General features: G+C 47.6%; 1 protein-coding gene across 1 annotated transcript in view; it reads left to right on the forward strand.

Annotated features, from left to right (window-relative positions):
* The window catches only part of LOXHD1 (lipoxygenase homology PLAT domains 1), a 170,337-nt gene that overhangs the window by 53,598 nt on the left and 89,998 nt on the right, over positions 1-26,741 (forward strand). The window contains exons 12-17 of the mRNA XM_056849078.1: positions 2,235-2,321; positions 4,679-4,814; positions 12,077-12,231; positions 18,225-18,385; positions 23,330-23,406; positions 26,422-26,618. Of these exons, the coding sequence (XP_056705056.1) occupies positions 2,235-2,321; positions 4,679-4,814; positions 12,077-12,231; positions 18,225-18,385; positions 23,330-23,406; positions 26,422-26,618 (813 nt within the window). The remainder of the gene's footprint in view (positions 1-2,234; positions 2,322-4,678; positions 4,815-12,076; positions 12,232-18,224; positions 18,386-23,329; positions 23,407-26,421; positions 26,619-26,741) is intronic.

Consider the following 26,741-nt stretch of genomic DNA (forward strand, 5'->3'; position numbering starts at 1 on the left):
AGATCTGCGCCACCCAGCTGGGAGGCGCAGATCTGTTTAAAGGGCCCCCAATCGCCTTCAGGGAAGCACCCTGAAGGCGCGTGGGGGGCCCTTTAAACAAGCCCCTCTGTGCTGTCTGCGCAGGCAGCGCAGAGAGGTTTAAAGACCCCCCTCCCCCCCTCCCGGGACTCCCGGGAAGGCAGGCGGGGGGCTGTCAAGCGCCTCTGCGCCCTCTGCGCAGACAGCACAGAGGGTTTCCAGACACCCCCCCAGCCCTGCCTGGACTCCTGGCAGGGCTGGCGGGGGGCTGGCAAGACCCTCTGCGCTGTCTGCGCAGGCAGCGCAGAGGGTTTCCAGACCCCCCCCCAGCCCTGCCGGGACTCCCGGCAGAACTGGGGGGAGCTTTAAATAGATCTGTGCCTCCCGGTAGGGAGGCGCAGATCTCTTTAAAGGGCACCCTGCGCCCCTTCAGGGGGCTCCCCTGGAGAGGCGCGAGGTGCCCTTTAAACAGATCTGTGCCTCCTGGCCGGGAGGCACAGATCTGTTTAAAGGGCACCCCATGCCCCTTCAGGGGGCTCCCCTGGAGAAGCGCGGGGTGCCCTTTAAACAGATCTGCGCCGGAGGCGCAGATCTGTTTAAAGGGCACCCCGCGCGTCTCCAGGGAAGCTCCCTGAAGACGCGTGGGGTGGGGGAAAGTGCCCGAATCGGCCGAATTTATTCGGGAACACCCTGAACTCGGCCAATTCGGCTCCCCGGTTCCTCCCCCTTTTTGAGTTCGGTTCGTCCAAACCAAAAAACCACCGAATTGAGAGAAATTCGGCTGTTTTTCTGTTCGGGCCGAACCGAATCAACAGCCCTAGGGGGACTAGATGGCCCTTGAGGGTCCTTTCCAGCTCTACCTTTCCAAGTCCACAGCCAGTCTTGTTTTCCTGCTCAGTTTACCAGGAGTCAGTTCACTCCTTCCATATAATCTCCTAGGTCAGCGGTTCCCAACCTTTTTGGTATGGTGACCCACAAGTCCAATTTTACTTGGTATCGTGACCCATCCAGGGCTTCTGGTCCAAGGTTTCTCAGAGCCTCAGAAAAACTGTGACCTCGGCGCCCATCTAGTTCAGCATTCCATTTTCTGCTGTGTATATTTAAGTGATTGGCTACTTGACCCAGTTAACCTGCTCAGACATGAAAAATAACTGTATATTTATCTCTGTACGTGTGCAGATATTTTCTGAGACCACTGAGGAAGGCCTTTTGGCCAAAATGCATCTGGTCACAGTGGTTTATGCATGCTACCAAATTGTATTGTTTATATATGGTGGTTTTAATACCACTATGAGGGTTTGGTTTTTAATCTTTTTTAATGGATTTGTGCACACAATAAAGAAACTATTATTTTGGGTATTCACGCTAGCTCAACCTAGAAGGAGATTGAGACTGGGAAGGGCAGCCATGAAGGAGCTAGAAAATATTCTGAAGTGTAAGGATGTGTCACTGGCCACCAAGATCAAGTTAATTCATGTAATCGTATTCCCTATTTCTATGTATGGGTGTGAAAGAAGGACAGTGAAGAAGGCTGATATGAAGAAAGTAGATTCCTTTGAAATGTGGTGTTGGAGGAGAGTGTTACAAATACTGTGGACTGCCAAAAAAAAATAATCAGTGGGTTATAGATCAAATCAAGCCTGAACTGATCCTAGAAGCTAAAATGACTAAACTGAGGCTATCATATTTTGGTCACATGATGAGAAGACAAGAGTCAATGGAAAAGACAGTCACATTAGGAAAAGTTGAGGGCAGCAGGTAAAGAGGAAGACCCAACAAGAGATGGATTGACTCAATAAAGGAAGCCACAGCACACAATTTGCAAGGTCTGAGCAAGGCTGTCAAAGATAGGACATTTTGGAGGACATTGATTCATAGGGTCACCATGAGTCGGAAGCAACTTGATGGCACTTAACACACACACAACCTTTTTTGATTCCTAACATGTTTTTTGGGTTTGGGTTTGGTTCCCTTCTTCCTTGTTTGAGATTTCCTTGGAAAACCAAGAAGTTTGGATTGGGGGGAAATACATTCTCCTGATGTAGGTAACATAGCAGAGCTGTCTTGCTTTACTCCCACTGACGTGTGCAAGAACCCTCTGGTACAATCCAGCTCCCACTCTTTTCAGTGAGCCTTGATCAAGAGTAGTCCCTGGTGGTGGATTCCCCCCCAGTGGGATGATGCTACTATGAACTTCTTGGTGCTTCTTCCTGCAGATCGAGCTCCCAGATCTGGGCACCTTTTACAAGATCCGAATATGGCATGAGAAGCGGACCCCGTTTTCTGGCTGGCATCTGCAAAAGGTAATGAGCCCACAAGATGGATTGTGCCATGGAAACTAGATGGACTCCTGGTTGTGAGCAATGTGCAAAGTTCTAGTCCAACTCCCTGCTCGATGCAGGATCAACCTGGAGCATCCCTGACAAGTGTTTGTCCAGCCTCTGCTTAAAGACTGCCAGTGAGAGAGAGCTCACTACCTCCCTAGGTAGCTGATTCCACTGTTGAACAACTCTTACTGTAAAAATTTTCCTAATATCCAGCCAGTACCTCTCCGCTTGTAGTTTAAACCCATTATTTCGAGTCCTATTATCTGCTGCCAACAGGAACAGCTCCCTGCCCTCCTCGACGTGACAGCCCTTCAAATAGTTAAAGAGAGCAATCATGTCCTCCCCCTCAACCTCCCCTTCTCCAGGCTAAACTTTCCCAATCAAATGCAGTTCTCCAGATTAAAGTCCTTTGCTCATGTGGAGGAGTGGGGAATCAACCTGATTCTCCAGATTAGAGTCCGTTGCTCTTAACCAGTGCACCACGCTGGCTCTCTAAGCCTACAGGCTTTCAAATGTGTTCCTTTTACTACACAATCCCTATTTACTTCCTAATGAGGTCAGGCTGTTTCTTGATCTCAGCATTTGGGTCTCTAATGCAAGTTGATAGGTTTCTGCCCCCTTTTGTGCTTAAGAGGATCTAATGGGGTTAATAAACCATGAAGCCCCACAGGGGTAGACCAAATGGTCATTCCTGCCTTGTTAGCTTTGGTCTGCTGTCATGTCCATTCCCGAATGAAAGGGTGGCATTCAGCCAGAAAAGGCGACTACCTGCTTCCTCTTGGTCCAGAAGACCGAGGTTAGGTCAACAGACACCCTGTGAGGTAGGTGGGGCTGAGAGAGCTCTTAATAGAACTGTAACTTGCCCAAGGTCACCCAGCTGGCTTCCTGTGTAGGAGTGGGGAAACACATCCCGTCCACCAGATTAGCCTCCGCTGCTCATGTGGAGGAGTGGGGAATCAAATCTGGTTCTCCAGATCAGAGTCCACCGCTCTTAACCACTACACCACACTGAAGGTAAATGAAGACTGGAGTTTCGGACTCCTTGCATTCTGGTCCGTTAGGGTTGCCTGGGAAAGTCGGGGATGATGTGGCTTCCGGCGCAACCTGGAAATGATGTCTTTGCTATGGGTCTATAATGGGTGAATCCTAGATTGTCACGCATTGTGGTGACATCACTTCCAGGTTGCGCTGGAAGCGGTATTATCACGTCAGAGACGCCAAACATGTTCCCCATTTTGCCAGACATTTTCTCCAGGCATTTGCCCATCTGAGTGGCAGTGGTCACTGGGAGCAGGGGGCGGGAGATCTCCCATCCCCAGCAGGAATCTGGCGACACTGTTCTCAGTCCATGTTTGGACGAGCAACTTGCTGGAATTCTCAGCATCTGAAAGCGGTGCTGTGGGAAAAGCTCTGTCCCGCCCCAACCTGCTCTTGCCTCCAGCCTTGTGAAGCTCCAAATGTATTTTAAGATGTAACTTTTGCCTATAGAGTCCTCAGACAAAGGTGTTTGCAGCATAAACGAAAGCAAAATAGATTTTGTCACATGTCAGATGAAGCCTGTCTCCCTTTGCATTCTGAGAACAAAGAACCTGACAGCATGTTTAGCTGAATTTCCAGGTTGCAGAGGACAGAAAGTCTTAGAAGCATCCTAGCAATTAGCTCAGATCCTCTCACCTTGAGATCTAACCTGTCTGGTAACTGACTTGCATTGTTTGTTTACCCCTGCATACCTATCTCTCTATCTTTCTACCTTAGGGTTACCAGCTCCGGGTTGGGAAATACCTGGAGATTTTGGGGGTGGAGCCTGAGGAGGGCGGGGTTTGGGGAGGGGAGGGACTTCAATGCCATAGAGTCCAATTGCCAAAGCAGCCATTTTCTCCAGGGGAACTGATTCCTATTGGTGGGAGATAGGTTGTAATAGCAGGAGATCTCCAGCCACCACCTGGAGGTTGGCAACCCTACTCTATCTGTCTCTCTGCTTATCTATCTATCTGTCTGTCTGTCTGTCTGTCTATCTGTCTGTCCTCTCTCTCTCATCTCTCTCTCTCATCTATCTGTCTATCTATCTATCTATCTATCTATCTATCTATCTATCTATCTATCTATCTATCTATCTATCTATCTTCCTCTCTCTCATATCTCTCTCTCTCTCTCTCTCTCTCTCTCTCTCTCTCTCTCTCTCTCTCTCTCTCTCTCTCATCTGTCTGTCTATCTATCTATCTATCTATCTATCTATCTATCTATCTATCTATCTAGTTTGTTCATTCATATCTTCATTTGTTCATTCATTGTTGCTGCTGTGAATTCTGATGGCATCGTTGCTTAATTAAAAGGTAACCCTCTTGAAAACGTTGACCAAAGAGAAGTACACCTTTAAGTGCAATCGCTGGCTGGACTCCAACGAAGACGACAGGGAGATTGTGAGGGAACTCCCAGCCGAGGGACCGCTCGTGAAGGAGGTCATGCCAGGTAAGAAGAGGGAAGTTCTCATCAGGACTTCAGTATCACTGACGAGTCGATTTTGGTTAAGCAGTGCCTAGAGAGGTTGAGGCCCTTGGTGTGGGCTGTTTCCCTTTATTGGCACAGTCTCTGCTGCCGTTTTTGCAAAGGCCTTTAGCAGGATGAATTCTGGGAATAATCATCATCGGCTTCTCCAAACGTTCGGAAGACCACGCATTACTGGTTCTGGGTTGTGGGACATGTTCAAAGAATTAGAATGACAACTGATGTTTTGGCTACATCTTCACCATGCAGAGCTCCTTCCAGGAAAGATTGGGTACACATTTCATCTAAATTAAGCACATTCTTTAGAGATTGGGAGGGACGAGGAAGGAACACATTTTTGCACACCGGTAGAAAAGGGTCTTTGCTGCTCCTAGCCCTTCAATCTGGAAGTCCAGCTTTTCCTGCTCTTTAGCTTCTGGGATTCTGCTTAGACACAAGCCATGTGGTTTTCCAGCTCATTGCCAAAACATGGGTGTTTTCCTGTTGTTGTTGTTTTTTTAAATCTCAGGTTCTTGAAATGCTGACTTTTCCCCAAGTAAGTGGATGTCTTCCTCCCCCACATAATCCAAGTTCTCCATCTCTCTAATGATGCATCCTAGACCTATAAGGCTGTACGTATGTCCTCTTACTATTCAGCCCAAAGCAGACTTTCCCATCTTTCTCCAACTGGTCCATCCACAAACCCATTCAGAGCTCCCCAGATTCATATTTGCCAATAGACCTATCTTGTAACATACATCAGATAACAAATGGGTCATTGTCTTAGCCAGTCACAGCCTGGCAGTCGATGGGAGATAAACCCAGCCTGGTTTACAACCATCAAAATATAAAATAGTACCCAACTATATGGTGTGAATTTATATTCAAAACTCACAAAGTATTTGTATATAAATATGAATTCAATAGTAGCCAAGGTACATATTACATTTGTAATGAAAGTCTTACAAAATGACACCTTTTAATACAGAGTGAATATAAAATCATTCTTTTATACAGTGCTTCTTCATATATCATATGCTGCAAGTTGTCTCCTTCATGTAGCAGCCAAATTCTGTGTTGTTGACAAGCTCCTAGGTTTCACTTGTTTCATAGGGGTTAACTTTCTCAGAACATTCTCAAACTTCCAAACTTCTTTCTAACAAAATTACAATGACAAATCAAATACTTTAAAAACTTATTATCGAAATGTTTCACTATATATTTCTGAATAGTATATTACAATAATTGTACCTGATCAGGATCTTAATAGGATATATTAGTATATACTAATATATACTATACTGGTATATACTAATTAGTATATACTAATATAAATGAGCCCCGTGGCACAGAGTGGTAAGCTGCAGTACTGCAGTCCAAGCTCTGCTCACAACATGAGTTCGATCCCAACGGAAGTTGGTTTCAGGTAGCCGGCTCAAGGCTGACTCAGCCTTCCATCCGTCCGAGGTTGGTAAAGTGAGTACCCAGCTTGCTGGGGGTAAAGGGAAGATGACTGGGGAAGGCACTGGCAAAGCTTCCCATAAACAAAGTCTGCCTAGTAAACGTCGGGATGTGATGCCACCCCATGGGTCAGGAATGACCCAGTGCTTGCACAGGGGACTACCTTTACCTTTACCTATATACTAATATATATTTACAACCATGGCATGTTTTTAAAAAGTTCACTCCCGCATGGACTCCAGATACGACTCAACTTGCCATAAGCTCAGAGCAGCCTTGGATTTTCAGCCAAAAGCAGAGGTTTGAGCTATGTGGATCTGAGCCACGTTTGGTAGTTCCATCTTGCTTGTTGATCAATATGCAGAGGAGGCCTGTTCCTGAGATGTTGTGAGAATGATTATAATTGCAAATGCTGTGATTAAAATGTCAACAAACCTTTGATGGAGTTTATTTTTAATCCACTGTGAAGCAGTTGATGGAGAGGAACTGCAGACATTTCCCGGATGGATGCTCTTTGCCAGCTGCATGGGGCAGTGTGACCCACCCTGGTGGAAACTCTTGTTTGTATACTGAAGAATATACAAAAGCCGCTGAGACCCAGGGCAGATGGCATGCTGTTTCCCTGGATATTATGGTTTGAAATCTGGAGCTGCCCTGAGAACATGCATGTCTTCCTTCAGTGTCATTCACAACGTTCCTTTCCTTTCATTATAATTTTAGGCTTAGCGTGGGTTTAGATAGGATTAGATGTCTAAGTAGCACAGAGGTCGTTTAAGCCTGGGAGTTTTACCTGAGGTTCGTTGCTGCCTGGACCCACGCCTTCCTGTTGGTAGTCTAGGCACCAGCTGTCTCCAAGCTCAAATCAAGTCCTGCCCCTTTAAATGCTGTTTTGTACTTGGCTTACTTGTAGTGCTTACTGTGAGATAGGGCTGTTGAAAAAAAATAAATTCGGTAAAATTCGGATTCAGCAAAATTCGGCCCATTTTTATTCGGAAAATGCCGAAGTCCAAACTCCCCCTATTCGGATCCGTGGAATTCCGCATGAAATTCAGCGTTCCCAAATAAATTTGGCTGAATAAAGCCATTTAAAGCACATTTGCGGCTTTCCACTGCTCCAGGGGGGCATTTTTGGAGGTCGAGTTCCCAAACTTTCAGGGTAGCTTGGAGGGACCCTACTTGCAAGAACCCCCAGGTTTGGTGAAGATTGGGTCAGGGGGTCCCGAGTTATGGGGTCTGGAAGGGGTCCCCCCATCCACCCATTGGAATGAATGGGAGCAGGCAATCCTTAATATGCATCTCGAGAGCGGCAAATCCAAGGCAAAACCTCCCATTGTTTCTCGTTGGCTATTTATGCACGGGAGGTTTTGCTTTGGATTTTCCGCTTTCTAGATGCACATTTCCCCCATCCAAATTCTCAAAACTTTGCAGGGGGGCTTATTGTTGAGATTTGAGAATTTGGATGGGGAAAATGTGCATCTAGAGAGCGGAAAATCCAAGGCAAAACCTCCCATTGTTGCGGACTGATAAAAGGCGTCGTCGTTTACAATTCGCTCCGCTTTACCTTGGGAGCAAAGCCCCACCGCGGTTCTTACTTCTGAGTAAGCAGGCCGGAGGATCAGGACTGCCCGCCCTTTCCTCTACATTTTGCTTCCTCCTGTCACCGCTTCCTCAGCCACGGGGGCACCCAAAAACAACAAAGACCAGGGGGGAGTTGAGGGAGGAGTCAACATGGCTGAGCTGTCACTGTCAGGGGAAAGGAGAAATCCTGAGCAGGGACACCCGGGGGGGGGGGGGGCGGAGAGGGGGGTAATAAGCAGGATGCTGCATTGTATGGCACACAACACCACTGGCGCATACACACATGCACGCCCGCTACACGCCATTCCCCCCCATCGCGCAAAAGAAGGCAAAAGCTCGGATTCTATGGACACGGCCCACAGAGACAATCAACCCCCCCCAAGCAGAACAGCCCACCCCCCGCGACAAGAAGACGCAAATTCCAAACAAAGGAGAACAACGGGGTAGCCAGCGAGAGAGACTCACCGACCCACACTGACCTCCAGGCGAAGGTGGCAACCAGTGAAAACAGCAAAAAAACACTAGTGCAGAGGCAATCAACCCCCCTCCAGCAGAACATCCCCCCTTTGGCTTCCCCCCCACAGAATCTCCCCCCCATACACACACAGAGGAAAAAAGTTATAGAGAAAAGCCCCAAAATGGGTCAAACTGTGGATGTCTTCTCTTCCAGCAGAAGCAGGGGTCAGGAGGAGTAATCCAATCTGATTCCAGCAAGCAGCAGCAGGTCACCTCAGCTCAGGATCTCTCACGATCAGCACAGGAGCAGCACAGGAGCAGCAGCGATGGAAGGAATGCAGACTCACACACACAGACTCTCTGGCCATTTATGCACGTGAGGTTTTGCCTTGGAATTGCCGCTCTCTAGATGCACATTTTCCCCGTCCAGATTCTCAAAACTCTGCATGGGAGCTTATTGTTGATTTTTCAGAATTCGGATGGGGAAAATGTGCATCTAGAGAGCAGCAAATCCAAGGCAAAACCTGTGCATATATGGCCTCTCTCTCTCTCCTTCCCTCCCCTGGCCGCACATGCACCCCACACACACACACGGGGATCTCTCTCTCACACACACAGACACTCTCTCCCCCCCCCAGGCTGCGCAGCAACCTGGGACCATGCACATGCCCCCCCAACGGGGATCTCTCTCACACACACACAGACACTCTCTTTCTCTCCCCGGGCCACGCAGCAGCCGGGCTCATCCGCGACTGATTGGCCAGAAAAAGACCCAGCTTGGCCACCTATTGGCCGCGGGAGAATGCTGATTTGGGGGCGCCGAAGTTGTACGAATTTATCCGGTGTCCGCCTGAACTCGTTGAGTTCGGCTCGTCGTTTTCCCTCCTTTTTTGACTTTGGTTCTCTCCGAACTAGAAACCGCCGAATCGGGGCAAATTTGGCTGTTTTTCAGTTCGGATGGAACCGAATCGACAGCCCTACTGTGTGTGAGAGAAACCCCCAAACCCAATTGCCACATAAAAAAGCATTTTAAGAACAAACAAACAACAAAAACAAACAGAGCAATCTGAAAGGAGGGGTGGGGAGAAATCCAAGCCTCAGAACGAGCTCTGAGGAAGCAGGGAGTATTTGAATCCCAGCCTCTGGACATGCTGCTTTGTAACTGGCTGTGAGCAAAACCAAGCTTGAGTTCTCTGCACTTTGCCTTCTGCATGGGGATTTCACCCGGGCTTTCCTCAGGGAAAGAGTTGGGCTAACAGAGGAATGGGAAGACCCGGACATTGCAAGGGCTAGGCATGAGGTCATCTCTAATGGACGGAAAACTCTTGCATAACTCCAAGGAACAACCTAGACAGACCGGGGGCAAACATGAGTGAAAGTAACCATGCATAAACGACCAGGAGATGCTGAAATAGCCCAGACTAGTCTGAGCTGGTCAGAGGTCAGAAGCTAAGCAGGGTTGGCCATGGTCAGTACTTAGATGGGAGACCACCATGGAAGACCAGGTTGGCTATGCAGAGGAAGGTAATGGCCAACGATTCCTACTCTCATGTCTTGCCTTGAAAATCCCATGAGGTGGAATTTCATGGGGTCACCATAAGTCAGGTGCGACTTGACAGCACTTAATTATTAATTATTAGATCATTTTGCCATTTGCCTGCTGGCAGCAGGCAGTCTCCAGCCTAGGGTTGCCAGGTCCCTCTTCCCCACCGGCGGGAGGTTTTTGGGGTGGAGTCTGAGGAGGGTGGGGTTTGGGGAGGGGAGGGACTTCAATGCCATAGAGTCCAATCGCCAAAGCTGCCATTTTCTCCAGGGGAACTGATCTCTATCGGCTGGTGATAAGTTGTAATAGCAGGAGCTCTCCAGGTTGGCAACCCTACTCCATCCCTCAATCCCTACTGTTGATAATCTGAGAAAAATGGCATTGAAAAAATTGGGAGGATGGCACTGATGGCGACACTCTAGGAAGTTCCCCTGGTTGCTATGGTCTTTACCATAGAAATAAGGGCCCTAAAGTGGGGGATCCCCTGCCCTCTGAAGGGGTTTGGCAACCATATTCCATTTTAGGAAATGGAGCAGGCCTAATTTTACTTTTAAGCAAAAATACCTGCAACTTGGCCACTAGGTGGCAATTCACATGAACATATTTTTACATGCGCTCATCTGGTTTGAGATGCTAGTTAAATCATTCTGTTCAGTATTAAGCATGAAGAGTGTTGGTGAAAATACAGCACTAAAACACGGTTAGGGCCCACATAGGAAATGGAGGGAGGGGAATTTGCAAGACCAGCTCCCAATTTGCACAGCACAGTTTGCCCAGAACCACTTCTGTACAGGAACGTCAGATCCAATGGCATCTCTTCCAGGCACTTCGTTTGAAAAGGCACTAAGTAATCTTAATTGGACTATTCTTCGATTGCTTCAGTGGGTGCTGGCCAAGGCGGGGAAGGGATAACTTTTAATCACAGTGCATTGTGGTCTATTCACATGAATAGGGTTTGCATTTTAGGGACTGTAGATGGAAGCCCAGATCTCGGAAGCTAAGCAGGGTTGGCCCTGATTAATTCTTGAGTGGGAGACCACCAAGGAAGTCTAGGGCTGCTACACAAAGGCAGGCAATAGCCAACCACCTCTGTTGGTCTCTTGCGTTGAAAACCCTACAGGGTCGTCATAAGTCATTCGACATGACAGCATTTCCCACCAATACATAGTTGCCTTGTCCTAGATGGGTCATGCTATCCCAGTCTTGTCAGATCTCAAAAGCTAAGCAGGGTCAGCACTGGCTAGCACTTGGATGGGAGACCATCAAAGAAATCCAGGGTCACTAGGCAGAGGCAGGCAACTGCAAACCACCTCTGTTCGCCTCTTGCCACTAATCACACTGACTCTCTGTGAACACTCATCTGTGAAGAATTATTTATGCATACAAGGTGGGGTTGCCAACTTCCAGGTACTAGGTGGAGATCTCCTGGTATTACAACTGATCTCCAGCTGATAGAGATCAATTCACCTGGAGAAAATGGCCGTTTTGCCAATTGGAGTCTATGACACTGAAGTCCCCCCCTTCCCCAAACCCCACCCTCCTCAGGCCCCACCCCAAAAACCTCCCGCCGGTGGCGAAGAGGGACCTGGCGACCCTAATACAAGGACATAATCTCTTCAGGAGTCCATAAGTCTCAACTGGCTCAAATATTCTCAAGGGATTCCCCTCCCCCCAGTTTATGCTATTTTGAGCCACTGAATTCCTGATCAACCCAGTTTCCACACAGCATTTTGATTAAACAACTATTCTGTTAACCTGAAAGGAAGACTAGGGTTTTCCCCAGGAGTGGCGTCCAAAAAAACAGGGGTCATCTTAAATTCTCATACGAAGTTACAAATACATATGGTAATAAAACTCTTCTTTATAACCTTTTAAAGGGAGAGTCATCTTACATTCAGGGTTGTCTTCCTTTTTGTTAAATATGGTAATAAGCGAGTGGGACAAAATCAATGTGTTTTATGACATATTCATTCAGCAGCAGGCTACTTTCCACTGTTGCTCAGAGCCTCTGCTTGGTTTTATTATTCTTGCGGGGATGACCAGCCTCGTAGATGTCCGAAACCCAATAATACTTCAGGAGAATTGCCCTGTGGGAATCGCGTGCTGTGAAGTAGAACACCCTGCTCTACAGCGACAGCAGTCAACCATATGGAAAAAGCTGAACAGCTTCTTCGGGGGATTTTTTTTTTATTAACCTGTGCCTTTGCAGTGATAAAGTACCGAGTGACTGTGCAGACCGGGTCGGTGAGCGGAAGCGGGACAGACGCCAAAGTCTTTACTTGTCTCATCGGCGACCAAGGAGATACCGGGGACCGGATGCTTATCAACAGCGTGAACACTACCAATAAATTTGAGAAGGGCAGTGTAAGTTTACGTGTGTGTGTGTGTGTGTTTGATTGATTAAAAACCTTGTGTAATAGATGTGACAGGAAGAAAGTAGACTGCTTTGAAATGTGGTGTTGGAGGAGAGTATTGGAGAAGAGTGTTACGGATACCATGGACTGCCAAAAAAAAAAAACCAAATCAGTGGGTTATAGATCAAATGAAGCCTGAACTGACCCTAGAAGCTAAAATGACTAAACTGAGGCTATCGTATTTGGTCACATTATGAGAAGCCAAGAGTAACTAGAAAAGACAGTCATGTTAGGAAAAGTGGAGGGCAGCATGAAAAGAGGAAGACCCAACAAGAGATGGATTGACTCTATAAAAGAAGCCACGGCCCTCAATTTGCAAGAGATGAGCAAGGCTGTCAAAGACAGGACATTTTGGAGGACATTGATTCATAAGGTCACCATGAGTCGGAAGCGACTAGACGGCACTTAGCATACACAATAGATGTGGAGAGGCAGTGAGAGAGATAGTGAGGGCCAGCCCAGCTAACAGACCCAGAGATTGAGTTCTACCAGGCTTTTGTGGGAATCCTGAGCAGCAGGGAATGCAACTTTTAGTCATCCCAGGACTATCTGGGGGCTGGTTGGTTGGTGTTCTGTCTAAGGCAGTGATGGCGAACCTTTTAGAGACAGAGTGCCCAAACTGCAACCCAAAACCCACTTATTTATCGCCAAGTGCCAATACAGCAATTTAACCTGAATACTGGACATTATTGCTAGGGTTGCCAGGTCTCCAGCCACCACCTAGAGGTTGGCAGCCCTAGTAGGGGAAGGGGGAGGGATGGAGAAAGGAAGGAACTGGGAGAGGAAAGAGAATGAAGGAACTGGGGAAGGAAGGAAGAAAGGAGAAAGAAAGAAAGAAAGAAAGAAAGAAAGAAAGAAAGAAAGAAAGAAAGAAAGAAAGAAAGGGGGGAGGGACAGAGAAAGAGAAAGACAGAAAGAGAGAGAGAAAGAGAGAAGAGAGAGAGAGAGAGAGAGAGAGAGAGAGAGAGAAAGAAAGAAAGAAAGAAAGAAAGAAAGAAAGAAAGAAAGAAAGAAAGAAAGAAAGAAAGAAAGAAAGAAAAAGGAAAGAGAAGGAAGGAACTGGGGAAGAAAGGATGTAAGGAAGGAAGAAAGTGTCCTGGGTCGGGCCTCAAGCCCCACCCAGGACTTGCTCCAGGATGCACACCCGAAGTTCTCCCCCCCCTTACCGGCAGCTCTGGGGAGGCGGCGAGGCGACGGCATGGGACAGCGGAGACGTTGGGCCCCGTCGCAGTGGCATTGGGCAGGGGAGGAGGGGCGGCGAGGGCGAGCGCGCCAACACTTGCGACCCCGTCAGCCTGCGGGCGACCTTAGGGGGCGGGGAGGGAGAAGGCAGAGGCCATGCAGCCACGCCCAAGCCGGAGGACTCGAGGGTGGCTCTGGCTACCCCACAAGCTTACCGCAGGAGTCAGGGATGAGCGCGAACGGGGGAGAGGGGGAGGACGGCGGGAGATGGCAGGCCTTTCTCCGGCGGACGCGCGGCTGTTGAGGGGCCGCCTGGCCCTCCACGAGCGCCCGGAGGAGGAGGAGGTGGGCGAAAACAGCAGGGGGAGAGGCGCCTGAGGAGGAGGAGGATGGCGGCGGCAGCCTGGAGCTGGACTGCTGGGAGCCGCCTGAGGGGGACAAGGAGGAGGAAGGTGGTGAGGAGGAGCTGCTGCTGGAGCCTAGAGGAGAAGGCCCCGCCTCGTTGCTGCTGGCCTCCCCGCCGCCTATCAGCTGTTGTGGGGCAAGAGGGGGGGAGAGGAAGAAGCCAGCCGTGTGCGTGCGAGGCAGGAAGTTGACCCGACGATGCACGCATGGTGTGGGGGGAGCTCAGCTGAGAGAGGGAGGGGCACAGACGACCCAGGAGGCCTTTTGGAGCTCACCCACGCGTGCCGGCAAAGAGGGCTACGTGTGCCGGAAGTGGCACGCGTGCCATAGGTTTGCCAACACGGGTCTAAGGCAAACTCATTAGTCAACAGAGCCAAATATCAACAGTACAACGATTGAGATTTCTTTTGAGAGCCAAATTTCTTAAACTTAAACTATATAGGTAGGTACGCTGTTTATTAACTTAATAAACTTTAACTAAAGTTTTAAGTCTTAATTAAACTATAGGTACACTGAATAAAACTTGATATCATACTTAATAGCGATCTTATTTATTGATAAAAATTTAATTGTAAGTAAGGTATCCATAAAATTAAATCATGACAATGACTGACAAACACTGTACATTTTCCCCGTCTGCATTCTCAAAACTCTGCAGGGGGGCTTATTGTTGAGTTTTGAGAATCTGGATGCGGAAAATGTGCATCTGAGTGGCAAATCCAAGGCAAACTTCCCATTCATAAATGGCCAATAACCCCCCATGCAGAGTTTTGAGAATCTGGATGGGGAAAATGTGCATGATTCAAACATGGCTTCCCCCCCCCCCCGGGGCCCAACCTCCTCCTCCTCGCCGCCGCCTGGGCTCCTTCCTTCCTTCCCTCCCCGGCTGGCCTGTCATCCGCCCGGCCGCCCCTCCTCAGCACCTCGGCCTCTGAGGAGGAGAAGGAGGAGGAAGAAGAGGAGGAGGAAGGCGGAGAGGCGTCCTCCCCCCCTCCCCTCTCGCAGTCGTTCTCCAGCGGCGGAAGGGAAGGGCAGGCCACGAGGGCTACGCACTGGAGTTTGCAGGTGAGGAAGGTGGGGGAGGGTGTGTGTGTGCTGGATTGGGGCCTCCCTCCCTCTCCAGCACGTTGCAAAGACCCGCCCCCCAGGCGCGGTGGCGGCGACGGCTCTGGGCTGGCGGAAAGGTGGAGAACTTTTGCAGGACTTCTGCATGCGCGCAGAGCCCGGCGAGGACGGGGAAGGGACGCCAGGCTCTCCTCCGCCACGCCGCGCAGCCCCGATCCTCCGCCGAAGGAAACCAGTCCCCCCGCGCCCTCCGCGCCTGGGGAAGGTGGCTTCTCTCAGGTGGGCGGCCTCGATCCTGCAGTCCAGAGCCGCACTCAAGGGGCCAAAGAGCCGCATGCGGCTCAGGAGCCACGGTTTGCCGACCACTGGTCTAAGGTTAAAACTCTGGGTTGGGAAATTCCTGGAGATTTGAAGCCTGGGGAGATTTATGTATGCTAGAGATAAGATTTACACTCATTTTGATGCTCAGAGGACATGTTCTCCGCTTGCCCTGGGCCTGTTATCTAAGGGTAATCTTCCTTCCTGTATGGATTCTCTGGTTAGTCCAAAGTTATGTAGAATCTTTATGCATTCAAGATTTAATTGCCCTTTTTCAATTATTTTGCTAGGTCATATGCTAATCTGGCCTGGAGGAAAATTGCTCTCCAGGGTCTCAGGCAGAGGTCTTTCACCTGGTCATCTCAATGGGAGAAGAAAAAGAAGAGCTGGTTTTAATATGCCAACTTTCTTTAGCACTTAAGGAAGAATGAAATCGGCTTACAATCTCCTTCCCTTCCCCTCCCCACAACAAACACCCTGTGAGGCAGGTGGGGCTGAGAGCGCTCTAAGAGAGCTGTGACTAGCCCAAGGTCACCCAGCTGGCTTCATGTGTAGGAGTGGGGAAATAAATCCAGTTCACCAGATGAACCTCCGCCACTCGTGTGGAGGAGTGGGGAATCAAACCCGGTTCTCCAGATCAGAGTCCACCTCTCCAAACCACCACACTACACCACGCTGGGGATTGGACCTGGGATGTTCCATGTGCAAAGCAGCTGCTGTGCCCCTTCTGGCTCTCCAAGGATGTTGTGGGGCAGATTTTGGATGCCACTGAAGAGGAGAAAATGATCAGCTGCTGTAATCTGCCTGTCTGTCTCTCACCAGGCAGGGAGGATGGTCTACCTCAGCTTCCAAAATGTTTAGAGCTGGCAGCAGGTGATCTTCTTCTCACTGGCTGGCACATCATTTCGTAAAGTGATTTAATGCTGCTTCTGCGGGAGGGCTGTCTCCCCTGACAAAAGCCAAGGAAGCCGTACCATGAGACAACAGGAAACCGAAAAAGGGAACATCTCTGGGAGCTTGTAAATAACCTCAGAAGAAGGCTGGTTGAAAAAAAGAAATGGAGTTCCTATGAGAAGCCATGGCTGAGATTGACAGACTCTGATCTGGAGAACCAGGTTGGATTCCCCACTCCTCCACATGAAGCCTGCTGGGTGACCTTGGGCTAGTTACAGTTCTCTCTAAACTCTCTCAGCCCCACCTACCACACAAGGTGTCTGTTGTGGCGGGGAGGGAGGGGTTTGTAAGCTGCTTTGGGACTCCTTAAAGGTAGAGAAAAGCGGGGTATGAAAACCAACTCTTCTTGTATAGCAGCATTTATAGAAGCAGAGTGGATCGCAGCAGTGGCTGGAGACCCATGCAAAGAGAGTTCACATTAAATATACTGATAAGCAGCTTTGGACCTTTCCTTTTATTTTGGGGACTGTGATGTATAAGCCCCCGTGGTTGCCAATTTCCAGGTGGGGCCTGGAGTTCTCCCAGAATTACAATTCATTTCCAGAGTACAGAGATCAGTTCCTAGGGTTGCCAGGTCCCTCTTTGCCACTGGTGGGAGGATTTTGGAGTGGAGCCTGAGGAGGGGAGGGGCTTCAATGCCATAGAGTCCAATTGCCAAAGCGGCCATTTTCTCCAGGTGAACTGATCTCTATCAGCTGGAGATCAGTTGCAATAGCAGGAGATCTCCAGCTAGTACCTGGAGGATGGCAACCCTAAATGCTGCCCTGATCTCCTTCTAAGGAAGGTGGGATGATATCCTTGCCATGCATCAAACAGGGCTTCCATTATCATGGAAATACCCCCCAAATCTTCCATTGTTCAAGTTCTTGACTGTCATTTCTGAGTAGGTTGGTTTCTTTCAAAGACTGTCATATTTGTGTTCTCACAAATTAATTTGGAGAAGATACCAAATTTGTTATTGCAGGAGGAGGTTTTAATTCAGCAGTGACACCGCTAGTATAAAAATTAACTCAGAAAGGTGCCGGGAGGTGGCCATTTTGAATATCCTCTGGGGCCCACATGTCAACTGTCAGCTGACTGTTCTTCCCTAGTTGGCCTTTCGCATGTGTTGCTTAGCTAATAAGAATAATAATTTGTCTTCATTAGTATGTACTGGTTTAAGCCACGGCCTGTCTCAGTTGATTAAGATGAAAGCAGACTGCAAGTCTATGAAGGTAGCACAGGACAGGAATACCTTTTCCTCCACCCAACAGATTTGAGGTGGTGCAGAGTAAAAGATTATCGCTCTTCTGGCCTTTGGGCCCAGTTGGTTTCCCTCAGATTTCCATCATTGATTTTCACCATACAACGTGTTTTCTGGTCCTTGTCTCATTGATTCCTGTGACAAATCCCATTGCCGTTTTTGTAAAGAATTGCTCTGTGTTTATGACCGTCCACCATCCTTATGAGGTGGGCCCACGTTCCATACGTTTTACAAATGGTGGAACTGAGGGAGTCTTGCTTGTTGTAGGGCAGGGGTGTCGAACCCAGTTGTTACGAGGCCTCGCCAGCCCAGATCGAGAGTGGGGAGGGTGGCTGCCTCAGCTGGCTTGCGGGCCAGATAGGAGCTCTCAAGGGGCCAGATCCAGCCTGTGGGCTGTATGTCTGACACCCCTGTTGAGATGGTGGAAGAGATAGGACTTGAACCTGATTTCCTCAGGTCCATGCCTTGCTTGCTTGCCCCTATCTTGTAGGGTTGCCAGGTCCCTCTTCGCCACTGGCGGGAGGTTTTTGGGGTGGAGCCTCAGGAGGGCGGGGTTTGGGGAAGGGAGGTACTTCAGTGCCATATACCTGGTGGTTACACAAGCAAGAATTCACCAATACTATAAAGTAGATTAGATAAAGTAATAGTACTCGGCTCTGATATGAAAACACATGGTGGTTGGCAACCCTACTTTCTTGGCATGACGTGCCTGTGTTTGTTGACCTTCCTGTCCTCCTCCTTAACACTTTCCTTTTTTTCCTCTCCTTCCACCAAAGATCGACGAGTTCATCATTGAAGCGGTCGACCTGAAGCAGGTGAGAAGGGTGAGGATAGGGCATGACGGCAGAGGAGGAAGCAGTGGCTGGTACCTTGGCAAAGTGATAGTGAGGCAAGATGGACAGCCAGAGAGTGAGGCTGTGGACTTCCCCTGCTACAGGTACTAGAAATGAATAGGCTCTGCAGTGCTCTGTCAACTGGCTCGATCAGGCAGTCCTGCTCATGGGGAAGAAAATCTTATTCTAATTAAATGGGACTTACTTCTTAGTTGGACTGAAGGATGGGGCCGTAAAGTGGAGGTACTCCAGAGTCTTTGTACTTTGCGAATACAAGGTCTTAATTTTCACATTCCCATGTGAATCTTGAGGGTCTCTTGAAAATAGGTCATCCAGAGTGGCCAAAGCCTGCAGAACCCAGCGTGCAAGGGGAGACATATGACCCTTGCAAAAGGAGGAATGGTCCCTCACCTGTAAGCACTTGGCAATTATTTTGGGGGGCAAAATTACAGACATGTATTCTTTCCTTTCCCCCTTTCAGTCCAGTGGCCATGAAAAAACGAGAATGCGTCCTGCCCAATAAAGCCATAATTTGGGTTTCCTTTTCACATCATCCACATCAGGATCAATCTGTAATTTCCCTTGCCATTATGCAGGCCGGCAATACAACACTGCAAAAAACGGGAACACAATCCCATCACGTACATCAGCGTGAAGGCCCAGACTGTAAGAACCACATCTTTTTTGCCCAGTGGGAGGGCTGCTACTGAAATAGGGTTGCCAACCTCCAGGTACTAGCTGGAGATCTGCTATTACAACTGATCTCCAGCCGATAAGAGATCAGTTCTCCTGGAGGAAATGGCCGCTTTGGCCATTGGATTCTATGGCATTGAAGTCCCTCCCCTCCCCAAACCCCACGTTCCTCAGGCTCTGCCCCAATAACCTCCCGCCAGTGGTGAAGAGGGACCTGGCAACCCTATACTGAATACAGAATTGTCCTGAAAAGCACGCATGAGCCCAGTCTGCCTTCTTGTTTGGAGGCTTCAGGTCCCAAGGTGATGCGCATTGGTTCATTTGGCAATGGCTGCCATTGACACAACATTGTGTGGGGCAATCCCAATCATGTTTGTTCAGAAGTAAGACCTGCTGTGTTCAGTGGCGCTTACTCCATAAGACTGCAAGCTAACACTTTCCTGAGGCAAATCCACTGAAGTCACCGCAAGGCGGAATTCATACACAACCAGTATGATTTCAGACTTGTAATGGAGACATTAACATCTTCAATAGCAATTTAAAAAAAAACAAAAAAAACCCTCCTATGCTCATTAAAAGCACCCCAGTTCCATGCTCAGATACTTTTCTTTCTACAATTACTCCTGCCCTCCATGAGTACAAATACTAAAAGGCAAGGTTATCTGAACATTATCTTCTCTGGTAGTTAGTACAGACGCTTTCAAAATAAGGGCGATAGCTTTGGGAAATTTTGTATCGCAATTTGGGAAAGGGGTTAAATCCAAAACTCTTGTTTCAACTATTTATTAGGCATTTTCTTTCCCTTTTCCTTCTCTCACACAAAAAACCCGAGAGAACAGAAAGGGATACAACCTTGGATACGAACCAATTTCATGCGCTTGTGGCCACGCGCAACAGAGTCATTGTTCCACTGAAGGATTATCCTGTTCTCCACTGACCAAGCGAGATTGTTGTCTCTTAGGGAAATGTGCTCTGCTGTCCTTGAACCTCTTTATCCGAGTCAGATGGAAGTGTCCCATGACTGCCTGCCATGGAAGCAGCCAGACAAAAAGGCTGCCTTCCGTGTGACGGTCACGTCATGGGCTCTTGAGAAATTTGAAGACGAAGGTACGCGGCTACTGCATCCTCCTCCATTCTGAAGGAAAACCACCTCTCTCCATGACCTGCCGATTTTGGAGGGCTCCCCCATTCCAGTCCTGCTGGTCATGGAAGGCTTCCAAATGCTTGCTTTTTTTTTGGCTTTGAGAGGCTTATTTCTTCAGGATACACATTTGACTGGACTATAGCCAATAGGTCTCTCTCTCTCAGGGCCGGTGTGGATCTTACACTCACCACAGAGATAGCCCAGAAAAAACCTTTCTGTGGTGAGTGGCCCTGAGTGTAATGGGGACCCAAATGGGAAAGTGTTAATGCTAATGTAATGAGAGCCAGCGTGGTGTCGTGGTTAAGAGCGGTGGTTTGGAGTGGTGGACTCTGACCTGGAGAACCGGGTTTGATTCCCCTCTCCTCCACATGAGCAGCGGGGGCTAATCTGGTGAACTGGGTTGGTTTCCCCACTCCTCCACATGAAGCCAGCTGGGTGACCTTGGGCTGGTCACAGCTCTCTCAGCCCCACTTACCTCACAGGGTGTCTGTTGTGGGGAGGGGAAGGGAAGGTGAATGTAAGCCGGTTTGATTCTTCCTTAAGTGGTAGACGGTATATAAAAACCAGCTCTTCTTCTTCTTAAAAAGTTTCCAAATGACAGAAAACAAGAGGAGTCTAATTTGGGTGTGTGTGTGTGCGTGTGGAGAGGGGGTCTTATTCAATCTGACATGAGTAGATAAGGACCTTTATCCATCCCTTCTGTCACTCTTCCTTTTTCTTTTGGTACATGGCGATCTTTTGTGCTCGTTTCAACCACCACCATCTTTATTCAGGATACCAGGCCATTGATGGGTAAAGGTTTTGTTTCAGTGGATATTTTCTGATTATGCTGTCTCCTCATGCAAGTAGTAGTGGCTATTCATCTATTCCCACACACAAAGTTTTGGACCATGCCATCTTCCTGGTGTGGGATCTCCAGCTTCCATCAACACCAGCCTATCTGCTAGCGGCAGGCCAGACGGCTTGCAGAATGTCACGGTTCAGATTTAATCTGCGCCTACTGGCATCGCCGACTGCCGCCTTGAAAGCATGGCTTTGAATCCTCATGGCTACCAGGTGAGCGATGGGATCAAGGGCATCATCTCAGGGAGCTTTTCCATCGATGTGTTACCCATGTGGCAAGATGTCTTTACCGTTGTGATGACTTATCCTCTAGTCGTTGGACCCTGGTCCCAGGATGGGAACCCTGAACCAGCATCAAGGACTGCGTGGTACACAAGTACTCAGGACTGGTTGTGTCAAGGTAAAATTAAAAACCAGTGCCTTTGAAGACTCCCTTTCTTAAGGCACAAAGGATCCAGGTCACTTCTTCTTGTATCTTCCTTACAATTCACACTTGGTTCCATTCTTGGCCTTGTTCCTCAAAGTGGAGGTGGTTCTGACTTCTTTATCTCTGTCACAAGACTTCTCATCCATCACAGCAGAGGATTATCATGCCTGATCCTAGACTCGAGCGGAAGATGCTTCACTGGCCTCCAAACCTCTCCGGAGACCTTGTGTGGCCACATCTTTTAGGAAGTGAAAGGGGAGAATACTGCCTTTCCTTTAATGGTACCGCTCCTAGCAAATAGGCTGTAAGCTAACCTCACTGAACTGTTGGGCAGAATTTTAAAAATTATTTTATTTTATATAATTCATTTAATTGTGTATATGTTCTTTAGCTTATCCTTATGTCTCTTAAATTCAAATAAGCCCAAATCAAATTTCACTACTGGAACTGTGATAGCTGAATCACAACCACCCAACAGGAATTGTAACTTACTAGCTACAGGCATGGCTTTATCAGGAATTAATGGATTGATCAGCTGTGTTCTTAAGTGCTTATATCTTTCACAATAAAATAAAACATGCTCCATGGTTTTGATAGAACCAGTTCCACATCCACATAGACACCCGGGGTAGGGCTTTTTAGAATAGCGCCCACTCAAAATGGCTGTGGGTAATTCATTGAATCTTGCTAAAAAGAAGGCTCTTCTGTAGACTGGGATGGTTAAGAAATCAATATACGGACAATGAGAATTTCAATATGTACACCCAAAAAGAAGGGAAGAATACTGGTTAGAGAACATCTGCCAGTGAGTTTTCGGCAGCTAGCGACTGTTCAGCAAGGGAAGTGGAATGATAAACATAAAGACCCCTTGATTTTCCATGAAGATAATTTCAGCCATTTTGGTCTGCACTAGAACAGTTAGATTGGAGTCCAGTAGCACCTTAGAGACCAACCAGATTTTCGGAGTATAAGCTTTTGAGAGTCAAAACTCCCTTTGTCGGATACCTCAAAACATTATACCTCAAAAATCTGGTTTGTCCCTAAGGACTTGAATCTAGTTGGTTTTCCATGTTGCCTATTCTGCTGGGTTTTTTTTGGCAAGGTTCTGGCTCTTCTTCATTCTAGGGCTAGAACACATGGCTAGCAGATTTATGGGGTTTATCTCCTGCTGGACTGCGCCACTTTGGATCGTAGGGGGGAGATTAAATATATGAAATCTCTGCCATATTAAAAAGAAAGCCCTATACAAGCCAAACCAGTTGAGGAGAAGAGCTCGAGGCTAGCCTCTTCCCTGGCTTGCCAGCTGTATGTGATGGAGCATTCCGTCATTAGATCCCCCTCCTGCAGTTTGAAATGGTACAGCCCATCCATAGATAACATTATTTTAATGCTGCTTGTCATGTAGTCAAGCTCGTATTTTCAATATCTGGGGGAAAAACTTTTTGGGTTGCACCATGTTTCCTTTGCTGTTATAAAAGTCTCATTATACAGTATTTACAATTTTATCATTATTATTGTATATATATAAGTACTTGTTGCCACTGCATGCTACAGTTCCTACGGCGTGACTCTTTGGTGATCCTTCACTGTGTGGGAGGAGATGCTAATCCTTGCGAGCAGATTGGAGCTAGGAGTGTTTGGTTGAGGGATTTGCTCCTCCTTCCCTCTTGATTCCTTTTCACTATAGTCGAGAACTGCTGCTCAGCTCAGAGAGCACCAGGCTAGATGGACCACCAGTTAACACTTTTGAGTTCTTATAAATCACAGCAGAGGGAACTTGCAAAGAGGTTGAATCAGGCCCTTTGTTCTAGATTCCCCCCAACGACGTCTCTAAACACACAGCGCTGTCTTTCCATACGCATTGTGCTTTCCTGGATTTTGGTAAACTTTCTCACAAACGGTCGGTATTAGCAGATAACCAAACTTTTGTTTGCCAACCAGATGGTTTGACAAAAACGAGGACGATGGCCTGATTATTCGGGAGTTAGTGCCGGAGGGGAAATCGTATATTCTGGAAAGTGAGTTTGTTCAGTTTTTGCTGAATCCCTTGGGCTATACTATTCCTTTTCCGTTTGTGGGAAAACATTATTTTAATCTGTCCCTTTTTCTGAACTGTATCGGGGCTCCTGGCTTAGAATGGGGAGGAGCTCTGTCTTTGAGTCTTGGGGCTCTTCTGCACTCTCATTTTCGTTGCTTGTGTGCCCCTGTTGCTTTGAGGGAGGGAGAGTTCTTTCCTGCAAGTGTTTTTCTCCCTCTAGTAGCCGCTTCGATATTACATCACTGTTATGTCCAGCTTATTTCTCTGAAGGGAAGTATACTGGAGATACAGCTATGTAATATGAAAGTGAGGGAGCAAAATGCATGCAGAAAAGGGGGGAAATGAAGCAATATAGGCACATAAAAGCAACAAAAATGAAAGTGTGGAAGATCCCTTTACTGTTGCTAAGGTTTGCTCATTAGCTCTAATCAACTCCCTTGCTATGTTTGTTCTTTTTTCCATTATCTTGCAGATCTACATAGGGGTGTTGTACTCACACCATATGGTCCCTTCCTCACCCAATCGCTGCCCAAATTTCTGAACGTGCCCCAATATTTGTAGATCACCCCATTAAGAATCATTGGTGCAGAGTAAGGACAGAATTACACATTAACGTAAAAAGCTGGGGCTACCACCCCAAAAGATAACCTCATATCAGGCTTTCCTTTTCAGTCCCGTAATTCATCTTCCTCTGTGCCCTGACATCATCACAATAGACCAGGGTCTCCAACCTTTTTGAGCCTTTGGGCACCTTTGGAATTCTGACATAGGTGGTGGGCACAACCACCAAATGTAGGGTTGCCAGGTCCCTCTTCACCACTGGCAGGAGGTTGTTGGGGTGGAGCCTGAGGAGGGCGGGGTTTTGGGATGGGAGGGACTTCAATGCCATAGAGTCCAATTGCCAAAGCAGCCATTTTCTCCAGGTGAACCGATCTCTATCGTCTGGAGATCAGTTGTAATAGTGGGAGATCGCCAGCTAGTACCTGGAGGTTGGTAACCCTAACAAAATGGCTGCCCAAGAAATGGAGCCACACACACGCACAGGAGAAGCCCAAGTGCAGGGAACAAGAGGAGTAATTTTTTAAAAATACTCTGGGGAAAGAGGTATGGGAGAGAGAGAGAGAATAAAACCAACACAGTTATAACTGCTGCCACCAAAGCGACATTATTTTAATCTGCACAGCCGGTCAGATCCCTAATGGGCAATCAGAAGCCCTGCTGGACAGGAACCCTGCCTGGTCCCACTGACTCTCTAAAACACAGGTGTTGAACTCAATTGTTACGAGGGCTGGTTTGGCCTGGCCATGCCTTGCCAGCCCAGAATGAGAGTGGAGTGTGTGTGTGGCTGCCTTGGCTCACTCACGGGCCGGATAAGAGCTCTCAAGGGGCTGCATCTGGCCTCCGGATCTCATGTTTGACACCCCTGCTCTAAAAGCACTTGGAAGGCACCATGGAAGGTGTTGGTGGGTGCTGTGACACCCATGGGCATCACACTGGTGACCTCTGTAATAGACATTTCACAACCATCAGGCACAGTCCCACTTCCCTACATGTGCATACCATGTTCGTGAATCTGAATGTGGGCACAAGGCTCCTGACATCTCAGCTGACTTGACCTGTAGATGATGGAGGGGAAGGGGATACTGTGTATATATGGAGCTCCTATTTTCTGAGGCAGCTTATTGTTTATTATTTATTTTATTTTATTGGATTTATATCCTGTTCTTTCCTGGCCTAGGCCAGGTGTAGGGCGGCTTACAACAATAAATATTAATACAATAAATATAAAAGTAAATTGAATAAGAAAATACAAAAATATATACCAATCAATCTCAATACAGGTTGAGTATCCCTTATCCGGACTGCTTGGGACCAGAAGTGGTCTGTATTTTGGATTTTTCACATATACATAATAAGATGTTTTTGGAATGGGACCCAAATCCATGTTTTATATACACTTTATTCACATCACCTGAAAGTAATTTTAAACAATATTTTTAATAATTTTATGTACATTGAACTATCAGAAAGCAAAGGTGAAGATATCTCACCAGAATATCTGCACCAGCTGTTAAACAAGAGCAACAACTAACAACTAACAAACTAACAATGGCAGGCTTTCAGTCTCCACCTTTGATACAGAGTACACTGTATTTTTTTTTTTAAGTGAAAGGAAACGCTGAAAGCAGGCAGAATGGATCTGCCTGCATGCCGGCTCAAAGGGCCCCATATTCAGATCAGTCCGGATATGGGATGTATTGGGATATCTGTATTGATATCAATGTATTATAAAAGATAAGGTTGCTATTGCAACTGATCTCCAGCCGATAGAGATGAGTTCACCTGGAGAAAATGGCCCTCCCCAAACTCCGCCCTCCTCAGGCTCTGTCCCAAAAACCTCCCACCAGTGGAGAAGAGGGACCTGGTAACCCTATTAAAAGATGGCCCCATATCTAAATCTCATACCTTATATTATATTAAAATCAATATTTTCTAGCAGGACTGAATAAAAACCCTAACATGTAATGGTCCTGGTGACAGTAAGAAGACTAGAGGAGACTTCAGGAGAAATGGGGGAGTCCAAGGGAGGGTCCAGAAATGGAGTCCGGCTCAAGGTTGACTCAGCCTTCCATCCTCCCGAGGTCGGTAAAATGAGTACCCAACTTGCTGGGAGTAAAGTGTAGATGACTGGGGAAGGCACTGGCAAACCACCCCATAAACAAAGTCTGCCTAGAAAACGTCGGGATGTGACGTCACCCCATGGGTCAGGAATGACCCGGTGCTTGCACAGAGGAACTTTACCTTTTTAATTCTAAGCAACTAGTAGTTGTAGATTAAATCTCCCTTTCCTATTTGCCCTAACTCAGTATTCTGAACCAGATATCATTGCCTGCCTTCTCTGTTTCCCACGGGTCTCCCTCTACTTTGATCCTCGATAAAGCGTGGGGACGGTGACTTGTTATGCCCTTGTATACACATGTTAATATCTCTGTAGATGTCGGTTACCACATCAGCATAAAGACTGGAGATGTCCCTGGAGCCAGCTCGGATTCCAAGGTTTTGATCAAGATGTATGGAGAAAAAGGAGACACTAAAAAAGAGTTTCTCTTGGTTTCCGATAATGACTTGGAAGATTACTTTGAACGTGGCCGGATCGATATCTTTACTCTAGACACAAGGGACATTGGAAAGGTATGAAAGGGAGTGCAAATCTGGATTGAAGTCATTACAAGGAGTGATTTCATGGCCTTTGTATCGTGAAGGTCCGCTTAAGCGTTGTCAGATTGACTTCAAAATGCCTCCCCCCACCACCAT

This window comes from Euleptes europaea, chromosome 4 (genome assembly GCF_029931775.1).
Source record: "Euleptes europaea isolate rEulEur1 chromosome 4, rEulEur1.hap1, whole genome shotgun sequence".
Lineage (NCBI taxonomy): Eukaryota > Metazoa > Chordata > Lepidosauria > Squamata > Sphaerodactylidae > Euleptes > Euleptes europaea.